The 22,643-nt window shown below is 39.0% G+C and overlaps 1 protein-coding gene across 1 annotated transcript; it reads left to right on the top strand.

Annotated features, from left to right (window-relative positions):
- Nucleotides 1-14,280: 14,280 nt before the first annotated feature.
- Nucleotides 14,281-20,783, top strand: LOC116724504 (NLR family CARD domain-containing protein 3-like). The gene is made up of 6 exons (XM_032570244.1): nucleotides 14,281-14,321; nucleotides 14,456-14,575; nucleotides 17,246-17,362; nucleotides 18,367-18,445; nucleotides 18,601-18,829; nucleotides 18,973-20,783. The coding sequence occupies exons 3-6, from the start codon at nucleotides 17,313-17,315 to the stop codon at nucleotides 20,766-20,768; spliced, it is 2,154 nt and encodes a 717-aa protein (XP_032426135.1). The 5' UTR covers nucleotides 14,281-14,321; nucleotides 14,456-14,575; nucleotides 17,246-17,312; the 3' UTR covers nucleotides 20,769-20,783.
- Nucleotides 20,784-22,643: the final 1,860 nt, after the last annotated feature.

Below are 22,643 nucleotides of genomic sequence, written 5' to 3'. Positions count from 1 at the left end.
GCAGCTGAACTGGCAGTAACATTGATTACTGCGGTCGGGGCGCATGGAGCGCAGCGTCTCCTGCCATGAATGTCCCAGTAACGTTAAACTCCTCCACATCCTGGTTACTGAATTAATGTGAATAATCTCCATCTCATATTTACATTTACAGTCATATTCAATAAATTAGAATATTGGTTCTCATGAGGCTCATTTGTCAGGTTTTAAACAACTTCAGCAGATATTAAACATATTTTTCATGCTTTCTTGCTTTTACTCAAGTAAAAATGTTAATGTGGTTCTTTTACTAGAAAACATTTTTGTCTGTTTCTTTGTACTTTTACTTCAATACATTGTTTGAGTTCTTTCTCCACCTCTGGTGAACAGCCAGTAGGTGGCGCTAGAGTGAGGAGGAGGCAGCCTGGAGAAAAGGCTGTTCCTCCCTGATCTGTTTCCAAGCAGTCAGAGTGTAGAAGTTGAGAGCTGGAGAAGTTTCCTCCTGTTGCTGCAGCAGCAGAGATGTTCTGCTTCATGGACTAAATCAGGTTGGAAAGAGGAGAGATCTTTACTGAGCTGCTGGATAAAAGCTTCTGAAACATTTCAACTCTTTCTGGAAACTAATGAGACATAAAAACAATGGATGTTTTTACCATCCAGACCTTTAGAACCAGTTCAGATCAATAATTCAGTTGTTTCTGTGGAAGATGAACAGATTTGATGTGAAATGATGAAATTCTTCATTTCTATCTGATGTTCCAGCAGATCTGTAGAAAATGGAGCTGCAGCTCTCAGATATTTCAGTCGTCATGTTTTCTATCAATGAATCCACTGATTAAAGCAGGAATCTCATCTCCATGTTCTCCTCCAGAGGTTCCCAAGGTTTGTTCCTGGAAGCTGCTGCTGGTTCCTCCAATCCAGGCTCCGCCCCCTTTAGAGGAAATCTGTCCATATATGGCGCTAAGAGTCACCTTGATGCTGCAATGCTTTGTCCAGGGATGAGATGTCAGGATGTTAGTGTCAGTCTGTTCCAGGCTTTAGTTGTTCTCCTCATGAGGAGCTGAAGTCTCTGACAGGAACGTAGAGCTGAACAGGAGAAGAACTTGAAGCTTCTTCTTGGCCTCTGATTGCAACAGCAGGACAATCCAACATTTTAGTCTGACTTCATCTGGAAATATTTCTTTGACCCTGAATCAGTTTGAAGGCAGGCCAGCTCCTCATCAGAGCTGAGATCTTCTCTGTCCTCCATGCTGGAAATGTACAAGTCCAGCAGCTCCTGATCAGTGACATCAGAGCGTGACATCATCAGTAGAATGATGATGTCATTTCCCTCTCAGAGCAGCTTGGAAATCTGAGAGGAAAGATGCAAACAAAGACTCTCTGGACTGTTGGATCTGCTGGTTCTGGTTCCAGATGCTCCTTGGACACTTTCACAAGCCATTACTACAGCTGCTGGATTCAGGATGCTTCTTCCTCTTCTTGGCCTCATTGTAAATGTGTGCAGCAGCGCCACCTGGTGGTGTTGGTTGGTAGAGGAAGTGCTGAAAGGTTGCAGGTGTTTGTCAGAGGTGTGTGATGATGGAAGCCTCTCCCTGGTTTGTGAGTCTGAGCTCAGAGATCAAATCTTTGATTCTTGTTGAACTCTTTGTTGAATGTGATGCAGCTTCTCCTTTTTAATGTTTGTATTTCTGGATATTACAGTGAAGCCACAGCAGGTTTTCAGCAGCAGGGCTGTTTAGTGTTTCATTCCTTCATCTGTGTGTGGGAGTGTGGATGGAACAGGTATCCAGGTGTTGTGTCAGAGTTTAGATTGATTGTATTTTAATGCTGATTATTAAATCATGTTGAGCTTCCAGAAATGTTTCCTTAGTTTCCTGATGTCCTTTTAGGCTTCAGTGAGTTTCTTCAGGTTGTTACTGAGGGATTTCCTTTCTCCTCTCTGTTGGAGCTTTTCCTGTGTTTGGAGAAATGAGTTGTGCTGCAGCAGCACCAACTGTCCTTCCTACATCCACTGCAGTTTGCAATCCAAATGTTGGACTGTTCCTGTCTCAGTGGAGGACAATGTGTGTCTGAGAGACATGTAATGTCCATGTTTGCTGCTGAAAGAGACTGATGGTCTGACCCCCCTCCTCCTTTCAGGGTGGAGCCTGCTGGAGTCCCATTCTTGACACCAGGTCTGAGGAAGTGTAAGTGTGTTTTTCATCTGATTCATGACAACAAAGCAGCTCACATTCAACCATCTTCAAACTGTCACATCACTCATTCAGGAGTCATCATCAAAGTGTCAATAAATGATCAATAACTGCAGCTGGATTGTGTTTGTTCTCTCCATCAGATTCCTGTCAACTCACCATCGACACAAACACAGTGAGCAGAGAACTCAAACTGTCTGAAGACAACAGGAAGGTAACATTTGTGAAGGAGCTTCAGTCATATCCTGATCATCCAGACAGATTTGATGATCCGCAGCTGCTGTGTAGAACTGGTCTGACTGGTCGCTGTTACTGGGAGGTCGAGTGGAGAGGATTTGTTTATATATCAGTGAGTTGCAGAAGAATCAGGAGGAAAGGAGACAGTGGAGACTGTTGGTTTGGATGGAATGATCATTCCTGGAGTCTGAGCTGCTCTGATGGTGGTTACTCTGTCTGTCACAATAACAGAGAAACTCGTCTCTCCTCCTCCTCTGTCTCTAACAGAGTAGCAGTGTATGTGGACTGTCCTGCTGGCATTCTGTCCTTCTACAGAGTTTCCTCTGACTCACTGATCCTCCTTCACACCTTCAACACCACATTCACTGAACCTCTGATTCCTGGATTCTGGTTCTGGTGGTCCAGTTCTGGTTCCTCTTCAGTGTTTCTGTGCCGAGTTGAGTCTAAAGAGTCTAAAGATTTTCCTCCTGTCAGAGAAACTCTTTCACTGTTGAACAGATAGTTCAGTCTCTACAATCTATTTCTTGGTGAAACAATTCTGATTGAGTCCTTGGAAACCTTTTCTTCTTCCAGTCCTTTAAATATGGAAGCTGGGATTATTCCAGGATTATTCCAGGATCCTCATCTTTTCCTGTTTGTTTCCAGTCAAAGCTTCACACTGAATGTCAAGATGGTGTTTCTCTTATTTTTTCCTTTCATTCATCAGATTTCATTCAAATGTTGATCAGTTTTTCTCAATTACTGATCATTTTCTGTTTCTATCGGCTCCTATTTTTCTCAACATGTCAGATTTGAATATTAAATCATCCTTTTGTAAATTAGCTGCAGTTTTTCTTCATGTGTTTTAAATAAAAACATTTTTCTTCTGCATTTGGTTCATTTGCTGCTCATTCTGTTCTTTTCCTGTTCAAATTTAAATATTTGCATTAAAAAGATTTTTTCATCAACTCTGCCTTTCAGAAAGTCCTGATTTAAAGTAAAACATTCCCATCCCATGAAGGTCAGAGGTCAATGCTTTGAAGCCTAAAGTGGGAAAATCTTCATATTTTCTGTTTCATTCAGAACTTCTACCTGAAACTCAGAACCTGCAGAACATTTTTCTCTTTGGAGGAAAAATCCCAGGAACTGGAAGATCAGAGCAGAATGAAAACTGGAGATCAGTGTTGGACAGAAAAGGTCTGATCGCTGCATCTCTGCTATATTTTACATTTAGATCTGATAACAAAAAGTAAACCTGTTTTTAGTGAATAAACCAACATGGATATGACCCGCCACAGCGCCAATGTGGGCCACACCTGATTCAACCCAAACCGGAAAATAAAGGATTTAAGTGGAAAAAGCAAAACCCAGTAAAATCAGCAGCTGGTTGTGATTAAAATGCAGTTTGTTGCAGAGGTTCAAACTTCCTGATGGTGACCTCTCCTCCGTCCCTCACCTTGTCTGGCCGGTTTTAATCCTCACTGCAGTGTTAGACTGGAGCTCATCTCTCAGATTAACCAGATTAACACTGAGCTGCAACAGGAACCAAACGTCTCTCCTCCAACTTATTTCACTGATTAATAACAAGGTTGGATAAAAACATGGAGCTGAGCTTCTCATTCCTTAAAGAGTCATGAAGAAAGACTCACCCTGGAACTGCAGAAAAGAAGTTAGAAAGTTTAAAAATAGATGGAAAAAACTTTGTAAATATATTCTAACAAGTGATTTAATTATCTGTTTTTGTATCTTTTAATGTATAAAACTGTATAAAAAGGTGTAAATGGTTAAAAATCTTCAGAATGAGCCAATTTTTAACCTGATTAATCATCACAATAATTCTTTGTTGGACCATCGCTACGCGGTACTGAGGAGGAAACTTTAAAAAAGTTTTAATGTAACTTTCTCTATGTCCTAACATGAGATAATCTGAGAGAACAAATGGAGTTCCTCTGCCTCCTCCCTGTGTTCTGCTGAATTACTCTACTGGGTCAGAAACAAGCCATCAGAACCAGAACAATTAGCCATGAGCCTGCAAGTATTGGACATGTTTTTGTCTAAATGAGGTGATTTTATGGCTCCATTTTGCCAGATCACATAGTAGCATTTCTACCTAAAGCCAAACATTAACAGCCAATCCATGTGATCGGTATCTGTGATCGGCAGTGATCGGACCTCATGGTGATCAGAACCGGCAGGAAAAACCCTGATGGGAGCGTCTCTACCCAGGAGTAATATGATGGTTTAGAAGTTCATTGAAATCTTTTCCGTTTTGAAAGAAGCTCACATTTGGGGAACTTGTGAATGATTACATTATTTATCATACTTGGTTCTGCTTAAAATAATTCAATTCAACTGAATTATTCTATTGTCATTATTGTTCTTACATTTGGGAGATTGAACATTTCTGTTTTTATTAAGTTTTTAAAATAAAACTTTAAAAAGTTCAGAAAATAAAATCAATCTACTGAACTTTCTGATTTTATGAGGATCTGTTTGAAATGTTTGTTACAAAGTTGATTACTGCATTAATTTTATGTGAATTAAATTGGTGTGTTTAATTTGTGTTTTTTGTAATGTACTGTTACTGGATGTAATACTATTTTTATTTTTTAAAGGATTTTGACCCGTTTACTGGCCGACATTTATTCTATAAATCATTTGGTGACCAATTAAAAAGTAAATGTATTGAACTAAAAATGGAATATCTAATTTCTGGAGCAGAAATATTAATCACTAATACAGTTTCCTCAAGTGACTGGAGTTTATTTATTTTTAACACAGTTTGATGAAATGGTGAAGAAAAATATAAGACAATTATAAATGGAACTGGTTCATTTTTGGGGAAAAACTGTCATAATTGTCAGAAAAATACAAAGAAAATTACAAACTTTGTTTTTAAACACCTTCAGTAAAATTAAACTTATAAAAAATGTTTAATAAATCATGGAAAATACTTTATTTTAAGATAAATCACGGTCGCACCACATGACATTTTTTAAGACCACAGCCGAATCATATTGATAAAAAACCTCTGAAAACGTCTCATTTTAATTTTTAATTATAATTTCTGTGTGCACAACATTTCAAATGTTCTAATAATTGCAATGGATAAACATATTTTTAAATGTTTAATTTCCCCTGATGGAAATCCTGATACGTCAACGACCCTGAAACAGACGTTCCTCCAAAATCTCAGTGATTTCCTTTTCTTTCAGTCTTGCATCCACATCAGCAGAAAGAGGTTTTGAAAGCACTGAAATATCATCAGTAGCAATAATTTCAGCATTTAAAAGCTCAAATCTGACTTCATCTAGTTGAGTATCAAGTCCTTGAATGGGAGGTTTTAGACTCCTGGGTAGTTTGAGCAGTGAATGTAACAAACAGCCATTGATAGAAAAAGCTGCTGTTCCTGTAAATGAAGTCAACATGACAGTTTGATTTGATATGTCAGCCTCCTCTCCATCAGTAGAAGAGGCTACTGATGGATCTGATGATCCAGAGCAGTGCTTGCTTCAGAGTCAATACATTTAATCAGGTGGGATTTTCCACTTCCTGCTCCACCGTTGACATAGAAGTAAAATGGATGAAGGTTCAAAGCACAGAAACACTGAATACACCAGTCTCTTACTGCATAGAACACACAGGCCTGGTTCTGGTTCTGGTTCTGGTTCTGATCAATTGTGCGTAACACAGCTGGATCAATTGAAGGCTGTTCCCTGATGACTCTGACTTCTGTTCCAGCATCAGACTGATGACTGTAGTCGGGGGCAATATCCTGTTCTTTGTCCTCATCAGAATATCTCTCAGATTCTCATCACACTGTAATCTTACAGCTTCAGATTCAGGACCAAGAATCCAACATTCATCAATCACATTGTCTCTGTTTTGTTCTCCTTCTTCCACTGCACTCTGAATCTCCTCACAAAAGTTTCTCATATTTGTCTGTCTGTCTTAATGCTTTTCACAGACTCAATGTCCTCAGAACAAGGAAGTTGTATGCAGCCAGAATAGTAGAAGAACTGACAGGTTTGGGACCATCATAATGTTGAAATAATAATAGTGCTGACTGAATACCAAAATGAATTAGCGGCATTTTAATGCTGGCTGAAAAAAAGAGCCAAACAGGCAGACAAGAAGGTGAAATCAGTGACAAACAGGTCTCCACAGCAGAGAGATGGATTACGGCACTCTTCCTCTTCCTCCTCCTCTTCCTCCTCCTCCTCCTCCTTGCCGTGCCCCATCCTCATCCTCCACCACCTCAACTGAGTTCTGATGGGTCGGTTCAGATGGTCTCTGAAGATCAGACACCAGAACAGAGGCGGATCAGAACCAAACCCAGCAGCTCTGCTGAAGCTCAGGAGAACTCTGAGTCCAGATGTGGACCCTGGTCTCCTCCAGAACCTCCTCTGTTCTGCTGTGGAGGAACTGTGTGGCTTCAGTTCTGCAGCAGGACCTTCTCAGCTGCAGCAGAAGAAGAAAGGACTTCCTGTGTTCAGGTTGGATAGAAACCTGGATATTTTTCTAGCTTGTGGCTCTGCTTCCAGCGTAGATGTTCTCCAGGGTTCTGATCTGGATCTAGTGGACTGTAGAGCTCATCAGGTTTCCTCTCATCCACTTTGAGATCTTCAGCCTCCTTTAGATTCAACCTGAAGCTTCTTCTGACGGAGCTGCAGCTAATATTTAGCATGATGTTTATTATTCTAGCCTCAGTGTTCTGTTCTTCATGTGACTCCACTGAATCCAACTCTGATGTCGTCCACTTCAGAAGTGATGAAGATCCATTTTTCTTTCTCTTCCTGCTCATTGCTTTCCAAAGCTCCCATTTTTTCCAGGAGGATCTTCAATGTTCTCCAGCTCTCTTTAGATGATGAAGGAACTCAGACTGACTCCACCCGGCTGGTGCTCCAGGTGAGCAGAAACAAACAAACCCTAAAGTCGTCCCTGCAGACCAGCTTTAGATTTGGATCAACTGAACATCAAGCTTCAGTAACGTCTCAGTTAAAGTTTGTTTTCCAGATCTGAGGTCAGAAAGTTCTGGTTTCCATCATGTCCCAGTTCTTAGTTCTGCTTTTTTCTGCTTCTTTTTCTCCACTGTCCACCTAACAGAGACAAGAGGATTAAAATGCTTCATAGAAACGTTCTCAGATCTCAGATCCTTATTGAACCTGATGTCTGTAGTTTTAGTCAGAAGCTCTCCCAGATGTTCCAGATGAGAAGATCTGAGCATCTGGTTTGGTTGATCCAGAAGGTTCTGGACTCATCCAGAAACCCAGAACAACTGGACTCCAGTCACACCTTAAACAGAACATTCTGCTTCTAAATCCAGACTGGACCGCTTGATTTCTTTGGACCTGAAACATAAAGTGCTGTGAAAAGTATTTGCTCCTTTACAGATTTCTTCTGTTTTGCCTTTTTGTCCACCTGAAATGTTTCAGATCATCAAACTGATTTTAATATTTGATGAAGAAAAACTGATTAAATACAATAAACAGTTTTCAAATGATGATTTTATTCATTAAAGGAAAAGAGCTGAAAACCAACAAACACAAAACCAAGAAAAAACACAAAGCTGGAAAAACAAGACAAGAATAGAAATAATTAAACAAAGTTTAAATTACTGTCAATGGCAAGAATACAAAGTTTAAGCTGAACAAAGTTTAGATAGAAAAACAAACATATAAAACTTTCACTCTGTTCTACATAAATCATCATCAAAATCAAAGCAGCAAAATATTTCCTGTATATTTTTATAAAACATCTTCAAGGATTTCCAGCTAAGTTTGTAGACAAACTCACAAAAAACATCATAAACCTTATTTTATTTGTTTAGCAAATATTTTAAAGAGAGAAAAACACTTTTATCTCCTCACTAAATTATTGCAAACTAGAAATCCCTCTAAATTACCTACAATTGTTTTTAATATTCATCCTAAATAAATCATTTTCTATTAGTTTATAGTTTGTTTCTTTCATTTCTAACAATGTTTCTTTACACCATGAAAGGAGTTTATTATAGACTTTGTAAATAATCAATGTTGTTCTGATCTCTACTAAATCAGAACATTTTAAAGTATGCACTTTCATTTTTTTATTTTCTTGTTACTAAATATCACAAATGTTTCCATAATTTAGTGTTAATCTATTTTTGTCTCATCATTAATATTTGTAATTCTCCTTCCATTAAACTGTTGCTGCTCCAAACTGACCAGATCAAAATAATGTATCAGCAAATAAAGTAAATGTTAACAAATTAGATTCATTGCATAAATCATTTATGTAAAGTAAGAAAAGTTTAGGACCCAGTTCTGACCCTTGTGGTTTTCCACAGGTAACTTCTAGTAAATCAGAATTCATATTATTTGTACATTTTGATGTCTTGAGTAACTTTTACCCAGGAATGTGAAAAGCCTCATGATTCAGAAATAAGAAAGAGAATAATTATATAAAAATATATATCTTTCTGATTATTTCCTGTTTGTATTTCTAGTCAGACCAGTTACTGCAGCAGGAATCAGCTGTTCTTTTCTCTGGACTCTTTTCTCCTCATGATTCCATCATGAAACATTTTCATCAGAACTTCTCTCCTTCCTGATGAAGGTTTTATCAACCTGCCTCTAATTTCACTGCAGACTTTCTGCTGCTCTGAAAGAAGAAACTAAAAATCATGTGAGTTGTGATGTCATCAGTCCCACCACATCCCTCACATTTACTTTCAGTTTAGAGTCATTTTGTTGTTCATATTTTCTTCATCAACTCTTTGGATCATTTGAACAAACTGTAAGTTTTCTCTTTTTTCCTTCTTGAACTTTGACCTCAGGAACTTTCTTGTTTGTTTTTTGCTCTCTGATGTTTTTAGAAAACATCCACTTCTGATTTCTGGTCAAAGTTTCATCTCTCTTCCTTTCAAAGGTTAATCTTCAGGATTATTAGATTATTGATGAACTGCAATCAAACAACATGAACAGCTGATGTTTCTTTGGTTTTTCTCTGAACAAACTATTTCATGTTTCTATTTGCTGGATTCAAACTTTGAGTGATGTTTCCCGAAAAGGATAGAAGATTAAACCATGATTTATCAGATATCCTGACTTAATTAAACCTTGATTTGGTTTCACAAAACCAATAGCACATATGTTACATGGTAATTAATCCTCTGCCAGTAACCTGCTGCTCTTAGTTCAGCCTGGTGGCCCAAACCCATCAGAATCCAGTGTGTTTGTCAGTAATTACACCTTCTTGTCTGCATGTCTTGGTCTTTTTTCCCTCCCTGAAATAAAATGCTGCAAATTCATTTTGATATTCAGTCATGTACTATTATTATTTTTAACATTCAGATTCAGATGACAATAATTGTTCTCACTGATAAACCTCAATGCCAACTCCAGACAGCCAAACTCATGATCAGTCCTGCCGAGCCGAGCTTGTAAATTCTCCAATGTTTGTTCCTTAGATTTCAGGAACTGCAACTGAAATGTTTCTCTCAGCAAGAATCTCTTCTTGTTTGTGGTTCTGCTCACACAGGATCTGAGTCTGAGTGTTCACAGCAAGACATTTCCTTGTATGAGACAGGCAGCCTCTCAATGGGCAGAACAGCTGCCAATGTTTTCTGAATTTCATGATATACCAGATAACAGCCAAGTCCAAACAGCAGAAATCTTGTCATCAAAAATTTAATTATATATACATCTTAAAAATCCTCAACCAACAATATTTGACAGATGCAGGGTCTTTCACTTCCCCCAGGAATTCATCATGTATCCAGATGCAAATGTCCTGTTGGGGCAGGAAGGCTCTCCTTTGCTCATTCTCCTCATCAAACCCAGATCCATAGTTTACAATTTGGAAGACATGCAAAGAAAGAGAGGATCCAAAAGTGATAGTACAAAACACAGAGCAGAACACAGAGCAGATGAGGAAGGTAATAGGAGAATAAAATGATGATGAAACGACACAAATTCAAAGCAGTTTAGAACCGCGGATAGCGATCGGATTATTTTGACACTTTATCAATTTCAACTCAGAGCCTGAAGCAGCTAGCAACTGCTGAAGCTACGTTTATTGTTGAAACCAACTTTTTTCCCGAAGAGTTTTTGCGGCGCTAGTGCCTCGTATTTTATTGCGACAATAGGCAGACAGGAAAGAGGGCAGAGGACATGCGGCAAAGGTCACCTGGAGTCGAACCAGCGACGTCCGCATTGAGGACTAAGGCCTCCACTAAGGACTAAGGCGTGCTAACCCCCTGCGCCACCACAGCAGGCCCGAGAAACCAGTTTATGTTCAGTGGTACCTTCACATTACTTAAGTTGATCCAACTCATGAAAATTAAGTTAGCTCAACAAACATGATCCTTCCCATGATTTAATTACGTTAATTCAAAGGCATTTTTTTAAGTTACATTACATTAAGTGTTTTAAGACAGGACTGGGTGAAAGGGTAGAAAGAACACTCAACAATTAGAAAAGGTACAACAGAACTGTATTTTCAAAACCAAGCCACCTTACTGTATTTTCATGCTGTAGTTTTTACAGCCATTTGTTACGGTGCAGTTCTTAAGTGCCAATAGTGCCCTGCAGAGAAAAACAAATATCTATAGTTTAATGTGTAACTAAAGCCGCCTTGAGGTTTTCCCAGGTGCAAAACAGTTATGTCCTGTGATCTTCCATAATCTCGCTAGCATCTCGCGTAATCTCCTGATCTCGCTAGACCCTCTTTGGAGGGAGATCAATCTGACTAAATTGAATCACGTTATCTCAACTTGAATACATTTTATCCAAGTTGAGACAAAAAACGATTGTCTCGTGTGATATCCCGTGATTTCCCATGATCTCGTGTGATATCCCGTGATCTCACTCATCGTCTTCAGCACAGGATCAGTCTGACTATAATGAATCATGTTATCTCAACATGATTCAATTTCATAAACGTTAAGTTGTTGAATTTCTTGTTTATCCAACATGATTGTATCACGTTTTTGTTTGAAACATGAGATTATTTAGTTAAAAGTACATGATATTCTTTTGTTAATGTAATAACCCCCTAAGTTCATTGTTTTCAGTGGCACCGCTGTACCACCGACAGAGAGAAAAGGGGATGTAAACTAGGCGGCTGGGCTGATACAGTTAACAATCAGTCTACAGTTAACTCACAAGCTGTGAATAATGTCAGAGTTGCTGCCTGTAACTAGTCCGGCTCCTTCGTTGGGCTGCCAGTTTTGGTGGGTCTGAATCGCTGCCAACAAAAAATCCGCTTCATCTCCAAGACAAAATATGCGTCCAGTTTTTGGCTTTTCCTTGCTCTCTTTTTTTCCATCCTTTTCACTCCATGGAGCTCCAGTCATGTTAACTTAGTCTGTAAAAATGCTCCAGATAGTTTTCCATCTGTTGCCAAGTGACTGATGATGACGTTGGTGGACGGCTGGTGACAAGTTTTACCCAGAATACACTTGGAGACAAGATGGACGATCCAGTTGTAATTTTGTGTGTCATAAAGTTAAATGTAATAGTAAAAATAAAGCCAGTCATGTAGCACAACATTTTTATTCAATACTTTACACCCACTATGTCACTAAAATCAGTGGGTCTTGTAAAGTTTTTAGCAACCAATGACAAGGGCAACCTACTATATAATCCAATGGGGCAATATGGCAATTAATCTGACACGTTCCGAACTCTGATGCTTTCTCTAGCTCCCATCAGACGTGTTGAAGGTGTGGATCTGCCTCTATGCCTCTGTCCCCCAGACCCTGGAGCTACGGTGGCCCTGAGGGGCAAATCACTTCAACAAATTCAAGAACACAACATTAACATGGCACAATTACAAATTTCAGAGACACTACAACATTAACAAAACGGAAGAGGTATGTCCCAGTGTGAGACTTGAGAAATTGTTGATTGGACAATAGGCATTAATATGTATACGCCGAGTCCTACTTACGTCGCCGCCATCTTGAAAGTGGCAGTGGAGAGAACGTGCTGCATTGTCTAGTTTCAACCGTTTTATAGTACAAGGTGGACCCACTGCGTTTACCTTTCACAGGTAAGAATTAAAGATAATAATATCGGAAATTTACGAGCAGAATTTCTTGACTTTGTGGCCGGTACTGTGCATTTCCGCGGTGAAACAAACTTCCAAACAACAGAGAAATATTTCCTTTGTAACTAAATTGCTCCAGTTAACTACTCTGACTATCAGCTTAGCTAACTTTTTTTATACTGTGTAGTTTTTCTAAAGAGGGAGAGGCAATGAGAAACCTGTAAAGGGCCTTAAGCCATTTGTTTATTGTTGCCATGGTTACCTAGAAGTTCGCAAGACAAGTCGCTGTTTGTCTCAAACATGGTTACTTTAAGGTACTTTAATGGTGTCTGTAAGATGTTTCTTATAATTTAAGTAGATTAAAATAATTTGTTTGATATAACAGACTGAAAGAACATTAATCCAGAGAGCAGCGCGGAGAGCGGGGGATTTAATCAGGACACGTCCATAAAGATCAGAGCTGGAGATGTTTTTCTTCAGACTTCTGATTCGCAGCTCATCTCCACAATGTTTGTGTTTAGATGCTAAGCCAATGCCCCCATATGGTGATGATATGTTTTTGTTTCCTGAATGTGAATGAATCAGGGATGTATTTTCTATTACACTGTTAGATCATTTTTATCATTCGCTTTAACCTGTAGCTGGCCAGATGTCTCAGAAGGCTCAGTCACTGAACTGCTCCCAGTTTGACCAGCAGACTGAACCCCCGCCTGTGCTCTGTGTTGCCAGTATAATATGAATAAATTTGTCATGTACTGTGCACTTTTTTCTTTCACTTTTTGTGTATTTTAAGTGAAATATTTCAATTTGAAGTATTAGAGTATTATGACAGTTTATGTAAAGAAATTAAAAATAATTTTGTCTGTTAGATTTTGTTCACATTGCTATTGACAGCACATTTGACATATTACACTATATAAATAATATAATACATTATATCATATAAATATTTTTTAAAGTAAAAATATGTAGCTAAAGTTTGACAACTATTATCAAAGTTTGTCTTTACAATAAAATGCCTAAAATGTTAATGAAGTTACGTTTTTTATTCATATCTTCAAATAGCAAATGCACATTGAATTATGGAATTATGTTAATATGTTCACGAATACATCACTGTTAAGGTGTGTGTGTGTGTGTGTGTTCATCAATAAAAATAATTTAACAGAATCAGCTGTATCAAATGTAATTATTGTGCCTCAAAACAATTAAATAATCACATCAAAAAGTTTGAAACGTTGCACTTAGTTTTTTTTGTCATTCCTATATATATAATAGTGTGTGAGAGATTGTGTCAGTGGCATTCATTACCTTAAAATACTTTGTAGAACAGAACTTTACGAAGTTCGGTCCATTTAATTGTATTAGCTTGCTGGCAGATAAGCCACTTTCAATATGGCGGACACTATAGAGCATCACAACAACGAGCCGACCGGAAGTTATCAAGAGATAACGTCCGGTTCAAAAGCGCTGTCGTCCAATCAGTGATTTCTCAGGTCTCCTACTGGGACAAACCCTTTCCATTTTGTTAATGTTGTAGCGTTTTTGAATGTGGTGAAGTGGTTTTCACCTCAGGGCCACCATCTAGTGGACTGATAGTAGAAGTGCAGCAGCTGATGGCAGCTTCCTGTCTGACTGCATTCACCTGACACTGATATGAAGCAGAGAAGAAGAGCCAATCAGAGGAGGAGCAGCTGATCTTTTTCCAGCTCTAATGATGTAAAGGATGATCAGAGTTGATGTGCAGATGAATGATGTGTGTTTCCTCTGCAGGTGAAGGTAGAAAGTGTGTGTGAGCTGATGTGAATTCAGCAGCATGGATCAGTGTGAGGACAGAGAGGAGGGAGTCCCTCCCTCTAAAACCACTCTGTGTGGGGAAGATGAGAGCCAGAGCAAAGGTCAGAGGTGAGGTCACCATCTCTAACTGTCCACAGCCCTTTTCACACAGCGTTCACTATATCAGGCCAGAACAGACGTGGTGATGAAGCTGCTGCTGCTCCTCTTTGCTGATTAAGTTTTAATCATCATGTTTCTGTCAGGATCCATCAGAGACTCAAACCAGAACCAGAACCAGAACCCAGCTGTGTGTCCTTTAAGAGTGACTGGTCAAAGCGTGAGGTCATTGACTTTAAATCTCCTGGATCTCCACCATCAGAGAGGTGAGCTGTTTCTAACTGCTGTTACTGTTCAGTTTATATCTATTATTATGACCATCCAATATTAATTTAACACACAAACACAAAAGGCAGAAGTGAATTTAATTTCTAGATTGATATTTGGGTTGTTCTCTAAATCTAAATGTAATTTATTTTCCAGACAGAGTAATGCTGAAAGAAAAAGGCTTTATGAATTAATTTTATGATTAAAGTTTCATCTCTGTGGTTCAAACATCATCCAACATAGTGGATTATTAACCATTTCCACAGTTAAGATAAAAAATATCTCATGTGGATATCTTTCAGAACCAGATGGTCTCTAACTGACATCATAAATAAGCAACTGGGTCATTCTCTGAATTCGGTGCATTTTGTGTCTCACAGGTTTATCTCAAATATTTTCATATAATGCAACCCAGATTTTTTGAGAAAAATCAAGTAATGGAAATATCCATGTGTCTTGGTAATATAACATACAAATATATTTTAAAAATCATGTTTTGAAACATTTGATGGTTGGTTGAAGCGTAGAGATCAGCCAAATGAGCATGTCCCCACTGACCAATGTTAATTTTTCACTGAATATAAAACAAATGAAACTAACCAGGAACTGCAACTTATTTGTACAAATTTTTTTTTAAAGATTTTATTGGCTCTAGTGACCTTTATTTGACAGGAAAGAGGGTAATGAGAGAAGGGGGAAGACATGCGGCAAAGGTCACCAGGCCAGGAATCGAACCTGCGACAGTCACGTCGAGGACTAAGACCTCTATATGTGGGTCGTGCTTAACCCCTGTGCCACCACAGCACACCCTTATTTGTACAATTTTAAACATTTTTAGATATACTTTAATCTAAATAAAAGAAATATGAGAAAAATACATGAATTATTTATAAAATATCACTTTTTAATCATGTCCCTCCAGTTTTGTTTAACCCTGTAACAGCAGACCAATCCCTCCTTTTTATAAATAATGGTTCAGTCCAATTTCCTCAGCATCCTGGAAGTGACATCACTTAAGTTTTTTCCCGCTCACACTGTAAAGAGATCTTAGTGTTAATATAGTTTCTTACTGATATTTGATTATTTTTTATCCAAACATCGTCATTGTCAAGCTCAACCTTTCAACACCTTTAGGCATGTAAATGATAATTATTGTTATTTGGGAAAAAGTAAAGAATGGTCTTTGAAACATATTAATTCTTGTTTTCATCATATCATATGTTGCTCCATAACCCAGCTAATGTGGACTTATGGCAACTTTTAGTAAAAATCTTCAACCCCGTTACAGTCTGGTCATCTGTTACAATGGGTTCAACTGTTACTTGATACATTATTATGAGTTTTTTTCATAATAACAGCAAATATTAGATTAATATTTGTTGGACTGTATGCAAAGTTTAAAGAATGATTAAAAAACATAAAAAAGCCTGATTTAATGTTTATTTTAAAGTATATTTTTCTGATTTATGAAAAGAGCTTTTACATCAAGTTGCCATATTCTACTTATCAGTCTAATTATTATAATTCAGAATCATATAAGATATACATTAATATCAAGGGACAGGTCATCTAAAAGGAACTGGAAGAATTAGTTTAATTATGTTAGAGTTTTACTCACAGAGGAATGAAATTGTCCTGTTATGGGGTTGAATTTAAAGCAACTTAAGTAACAAAGAAATTCTTAATACTGTTTGGGATTTCATGAATAAGGTGGGGAGACATATTTTCCTGGAGGTTTAAAGAGTCCTTCAATAGATGCAATGATCAAAAACACAATTATTGTGGTATATTTTTAAGTAATCTGAGACGCCAAAATGTATCGAATTCAGAGAATCACCCAATTACTGCTGATGAATAACGGGGACAAAAATGACCCATAATGAACTCACTTTTCAATCAAGACACAGAAACTATCATGTTGACATGACCTTTGACCCACAAACATTTAAATGCATTTTCATCAACTTAATTTTTCCAAATGAAACAGATTCATTTATCTAACCAAATATTAATATTAGCACAGAAACACAAAGGCAGAAGTAAATTTAATTTCTACGTTTATATTTGGATTAGTCTCTAAGTCCGATTAAACACAGATTAATGCTGAAAGAAAAAGTTTCTATGAATTAATTTTATGATTCTAGTTGCATCTCTGAGATTCAAACATCATCCAACACGGTGTATTATCAAACATTTCTACAGTAAAACTAAATAATGTCTCCTGTGAATCGCATTCAGAACGACATGTTCTCTAACTTAACATTCAGTTCTGATTGAAGCTCCATCAGATCCTCTTGGATGGTCAGAGTGGAAATGATTCCTGGTTCTTCTCCATGTCAGAGCTCAACACTAAGATCACCAAACTTCTCTCAGTCATTTCAAACCAACATGTTGGTCTCAGAAACAAATCTTTCTGCTCTTTAAAGAAGGCTGGATGATCTTTAAAGAAGTCTCTTTAAAGAAGGCTGGACATTATTCAGGAGGATCAATGATCAGGAACATGTTGGAGGATTGGACCGGTTCTGATAGGAATCATTTAGAACATAAAGATGACAATTTGTTTGGTTCTGTTGTGTCTCACAGCTCTTTATTTTACAATGAACCACATTAAAAATATGTTCAAAGCAAAACTCAAAGGAAAGATTTTAATGAGTTTCTTTTTTTAGCAGAATCCATCAGATTTTCACACAAGAAGAATCAGAACCCAGCTGTGTGTCGTTTAGGAGCGACGGTTCAATGGATCATCCCATTGACTTTAAATCTCCTGGACCTCCATCATCAGAGAGGTGAGCTGTATGTAATTGCTGTAACTATGGAAACTGAACCAGTAAGAACTCAGATGTTTCCAGTTATATTTACAGAGAGGTTTGATCCATTATTTACAGAAATCAGCTGATCTGTTCTCATGAAAACACCTTCATATCTTTATCTCTGGGATGTTGATGATGATGATGTTCTGCTGCTTCCTGGCTCCATGTCAGACTAACAGTGGAACACATTTCCACTGGGAAATACCTGGTAAAGCCAGTCTGGTCCATCAGGACTTGGTTCCTGTGTGCATTGTGAGAGCAGTTCAGCAGGGAAGGAAAGCTTCATGATGTGGTTGGTGAGATCTGCTGGATCTCAACCAAACTGAGCTGATGTGGACCATCAGAGGTTCTGCTGGTTCTTAATGGGATCAGCAGGAGTATTAAATCTTTATAACTACTTAGTTCACCTGGTTCACTGCTCACATCCAGATATTACATCATGGACCTTTACCTTCTGATTGTCTCTGTGTGGACAGATATAATATGATCTCACTGGCTTCCAAGGATCGACAGGATCCATTTTAAAATCCTCTCTATAACATCCAGAAGAGGACCCCACATGGACACACACCCACATATCTCAAACCTCCTCCATGTCCACATCACCTCAGATCTAGTCATCAGAACCTGATGGATGTCCCACACTGTCCTGTAGAACCTGTGTGGACAGAGCCTTCACTTCCACTGTCCCCAAGCTCTGGGAAACTGTCTCCACCAGCATCAGATCTAATGACAGTTTGGACAGTTTGACGTTCAAGTTCAGCATCAACCTTTTAAAATGTCTTCTAGGTGATTTTGGTGTTACTGCTCTTCATCCTTGTAGTTCATCTTCCTCTTTTTAACTTCACTCCATTTTGTTCATACTATGCTCTGTTTTTCTGCTTCAAGTACATTTAATGTGAAAGTCTTGGTGATTTCATCTCTGAATACTGCTGGATGAATATTTCCTGACTTCCTAATTGTTCCTGGTTCCTCCACAGAGTGGACCAGCAGAGCTCAGAGGTTCCCAGTTGTCCATCTGCCCAGCAGCATCAAACACAGCTGGACTCCATATTTATGGTCTGTATATGAACAACTTTTTCAAGTGTTCTGTTCACAGTCATCTCCATGCTGCACTTTGTAGACCAGAGGACTGTCAGTCTGTCAAACATCCATCTGGTGTTTGGCTCCATGATTTCAGTCTCAAGTTTCTTTCATCTATTATTCTATTCCAGACGCTGGAGGACAACATTGTCACTTTTCTGAAGAATGAGCTGAAGAAGATCCATAAGATTCTGAGTCCAAATGACCCAGAATGCTCAGAGAGTCAGAGAGATGCTGATGAGGTGTTGGAAGGTGAGGATGAAGAGCAGAGGAGGATCAGCAGAGAGGCAGTGATGAAGATCACACTGAACTTCCTGAGGAGGATGAAGCAGGAGGAGCTGGCTGACCGTCTGGAGAGCAGTAAGAGGATTTCTACAAAGGTTTAACCTGATGGATAAATCAGACATATACTGAAATTTGAAGAGATGGAATCATATTTATGCAAAACATCTTGAGAATATGATTTTATCTTGTTCTTAATTGTACTTTATGTCTTATTTTAGAATGTCTTGCTGCAGTTTGTCAACATCAACTTAAATCTGGTCTGAAGAAGAAGTTCCAGTCTGTGTTTGAGGGGATTGCTAAAGCAGGAAGTCCAACCCTTCTGAACCAGATCTACACAGAGCTCTACATCACAGAGGGAGGGACTGGAGAGGTCAATGATGAACATGAGGTCAGACAGATTGAAACAGCATCCAGGAAACCACACAGACCAGAAACAACAATCAGACAAGAAGACATCTTTAAAGTCCCACCTGGAAGAGATCAACCAATCAGAACAGTGATGACAAAGGGAGTGGCTGGCATTGGGAAAACAGTCCTAACACAGAAGTTCACTCTGGACTGGGCTGAAGACAAAGCCCACCAGAACATCCAGTTCATATTTCCATTTACGTTCAGAGAGCTGAATGTGCTGAAGGAGAAAAAGTTCAGTTTGGTGGAACTTGTTCATCATTTCTTTAGTGAAACCAAAGAAATCTGCAGCTTTGAACACTTCCAGGTTCTGTTCATCTTTGATGGCCTGGATGAGAGTCGACTTCCTCTGGACTTCCACAACAAGGAGATCCTGACTGATGCTACAGAGTCCACCTCAGTGGACGTTCTGCTGGCAAACCTCATCAGGGGGAAACTGCTTCCCTCTGCTCTCCTCTGGATAACCACACGACCTGCAGCAGCCAATCAGACCCCTCCTCAGTGTGTTGGCATGGTAACAGAGGTCAGAGGGTTCAATGACCCACAGAAGGAGGAGTACTTCAGGAAGAGATTCATAGATGAGGAGCAGGCCAGCAGGATCATCTCCCACATGAAGACATCACGAAGCCTCCACATCATGTGCCACATCCCAGTCTTCTGCTGGATCACTGCTACAGTTCTGGAGGATGTGTTGGAGACCAGAGAGGGAGGAGAGCTTCCCAGCACCCTGACTGAGATGTACATCCACTTCCTGGTGGTTCAGACCAAAGTGAAGAAGGTCAAGTATGATGGAGGAGCTGAAACAGATCCACACTGGAGTCCAGAGAGCAGGAAGATGATTGAGTCTCTGGGAAAACTGGCTTTTAATCAGCTGCAGAAAGGAAACCTGATCTTCTATGAATCAGACCTGACAGAGTGTGGCATCGATATCAGAGCAGCCTCAGTGTACTCAGGAGTGTTCACACAGATCTTTAAAGAGGAGAGAGGTCTGTACCAGGACAAGGTGTTCTGCTTCGTCCATCTGAGTGTTCAGGAGTTTCTGGCTGCTCTTCATGTTCATCTGACCTTTATCAACTCTGGTTCTGACGTGATGAAAGAAACACAAATATCTAAGAAATCTTCATTACTTAATAAATCTGACCTAAAGTCTCTCCATCAGAGAGCTGTTGACCAGGCCTTACAGAGTCCAAATGGACACCTGGACTTGTTCCTCCGCTTCCTCCTGGGACTTTCACTGCAGACCAATCAGAGACTCCTTCAAGGTCTGCTGACAGAGACAGGAAGTAGCTCACAGACCAATCAGAAAACAGTTCAGTACATCAAGGAGAAGATCAATGAGAATGTGTCTGCAGAGAAAAGCATCAATCTGTTCCACTGTCTGAATGAACTGAATGATCGTTCTCTAGTGGAGGAGATACAACAGTCTCTGAGTTCAGGAAGTCTCTCCACAGATAAACTGTCTCCTGCTCAGTGGTCAGCTCTGGGTTTCATCTTAGTGTCATCAGGAAAAGATCTGGATGTGTTTGACCTGAAGAAATACTCTGCTTCAGAGGAGGTTCTTCTGAGGCTGCTGCCAGTGGTTAAAGCCTCCAACAAAGTTCTGTAAGGACACAGATTGTTACTGTATTTTTTATCGATAGGAATCTGCTAATTATGAGGTAAATATATTTTCATGTTTCAGTTTATATATTGGTGCATTGTTTCTTCAAAGTGTTCCACTGGTGGGGAGGAAGGAGATGTGCAAAAGTGAAACAGATTTCCTTCTGCAAAGCTGGACATATTGTTTCATATCCCAGCAGCAAAACTACTCCTCTTCATGTTAAAATTGAAACTGGGTTAATTTAGTTCTTTGTCTTGTAATTATCTCTCCATCCTCCTTTTTGCCTGTAGTCCTAAACTTTAAGGCTGGAGGACTAACTATGGAATTTACCAATTCACAACAAATGGCAGCATGAATGTGTGTAAAATAAGATAGTTCCTTCTCTGTCCAAGCAAAGTGATGATGATTTGAAAAAACATAAATTTTCATCATTTGTTTAATAATAGATTTTCTCTTTATCTCCTCAGACTGAGTGGCTGTAACCTCTCAGAGAGAAGCTGTGAAGCTCTGTCCTCAGTTCTCAGCTCTCAGTCCTCCAGTCTCAGAGAACTGGACCTGAGTAACAACAACCTGCAGGATTCAGGAGTGAAGCTTCTCTCTGCTGGACTGAAGAGTCCAAACTGCAACCTGGAAACTCTCAGGTAACTCTGGGCACTTGACAAATTGCTGCATCTTAGGAGCAAAAAGAAACATTATTACAGATCCCAGCAGTTGCTTGGCTTTCTTATTTATTCCACATGTTACAAATCCATCCATCCATCCGCCAGCGATCAGTTCAGACCTTGGGTTCTACCTCAATGTTCTCATCATGTGATGAATTGTGTGTCTGCAGCTTATCAGGCTGTTTGGTCTCAGAGGAAGGCTGTGCTTCTCTGGCCTCAGCTCTGACCTCCAACCCCTCCCATCTGAAAGAGTTGGACCTGAGCTACAATCATCCAGGAGACTCAGGAGTGAAGCTGCTGTCGGCTGGACTGAAGGATCCACACTGGAGACTGGAAGCTCTCAGGTATGGAGGAACCTGCTGCAGGAGCAGAGAAGGTCTGATAGAGGAGGAAGAGGGAGAAATGTCTTTAGTCAGTCTGCTGGGAAACATTTTTTTCTCCAAAATCTGTTTATTGTCTTTTACATTCCAAAAGAGACACAGACAAGTAACTCACAAGTGCACAAAACCCCTAACAAAATTAAAAGAAAAGACATTATCAACTTAAACATTCAAGGTGACAAACAGTTGATTGCAGTGAGACAGAGTACTTTAAGTTTATTATCTCAGGGTGTATGTTGAGACTTAGTCCAAGAGATTTAATCTCAGTCCACAAGCTAGGTATGAGGTGATGGCAACTTCCTCCCTGGTTCTAGGCATCCCGACATCAGTGTTTTAGTTTCATACATTTTTCGAGCCAGTGAGTAAATTTGGTATTAACATGAGGATAATAGACTTATAGCCACTATAAGAATAAAAACATAAGCAAAATTAACTAGAGTACATTCAGTCAATCATCATTATGAGTATTTATATTTTCCAATAATAGCAAAAATTTTCCCCATTTCTTTTTGAACACACAGTTTTTACCCTTAATCATAAAGGTGAGTTTCTCCAAGGCAAGAGATCTTGATAATTTACACATCCAAGTTTTTACAGATTACAGATTTTGGTTACAGATTTTCAGGACTGGCTGTACTATATTTGGCCTGCACCAAACAGTAAATTATGGACTTTTGATCAACCTTGCTTATTTGAGTTTGAGTGGGAAAAATCCCTAAGATACACAACCAGGACAGGGATTAAGTTTGGTACCGACGATAGTGAAATTTTATCCAAAACCTCCTTCCAAATATTCTGAATCTCAGGACTTTCCCAAAGGCAGTGAATCAATTTGTCTT

This window comes from Xiphophorus hellerii, chromosome 8, assembly GCF_003331165.1.
Source record: "Xiphophorus hellerii strain 12219 chromosome 8, Xiphophorus_hellerii-4.1, whole genome shotgun sequence".
In the NCBI taxonomy this organism is placed as follows: Eukaryota; Metazoa; Chordata; class Actinopteri; order Cyprinodontiformes; family Poeciliidae; genus Xiphophorus; species Xiphophorus hellerii.
The sequence above is the reverse complement of the archived record's forward strand: the minus strand, read 5'-3'. Positions and strand labels throughout refer to the sequence as shown.

Bases quoted from the DNA above. Each gene is read 5' to 3' on its own strand.
- LOC116724504 (XM_032570244.1), top strand. From the start codon at position 17,313: ATGGATCATCCCATTGACTTTAAATCTCCTGGACCTCCATCATCAGAG. The intron at 17,363-18,366 runs GTGAGCTGTATG...GTTCCTCCACAG, and splicing joins GGACCTCCATCATCAGAGAG to AGTGGACCAGCAGAGCTCAG. The intron at 18,830-18,972 runs GTAAGAGGATTT...GTCTTATTTTAG, and splicing joins GGCTGACCGTCTGGAGAGCA to AATGTCTTGCTGCAGTTTGT.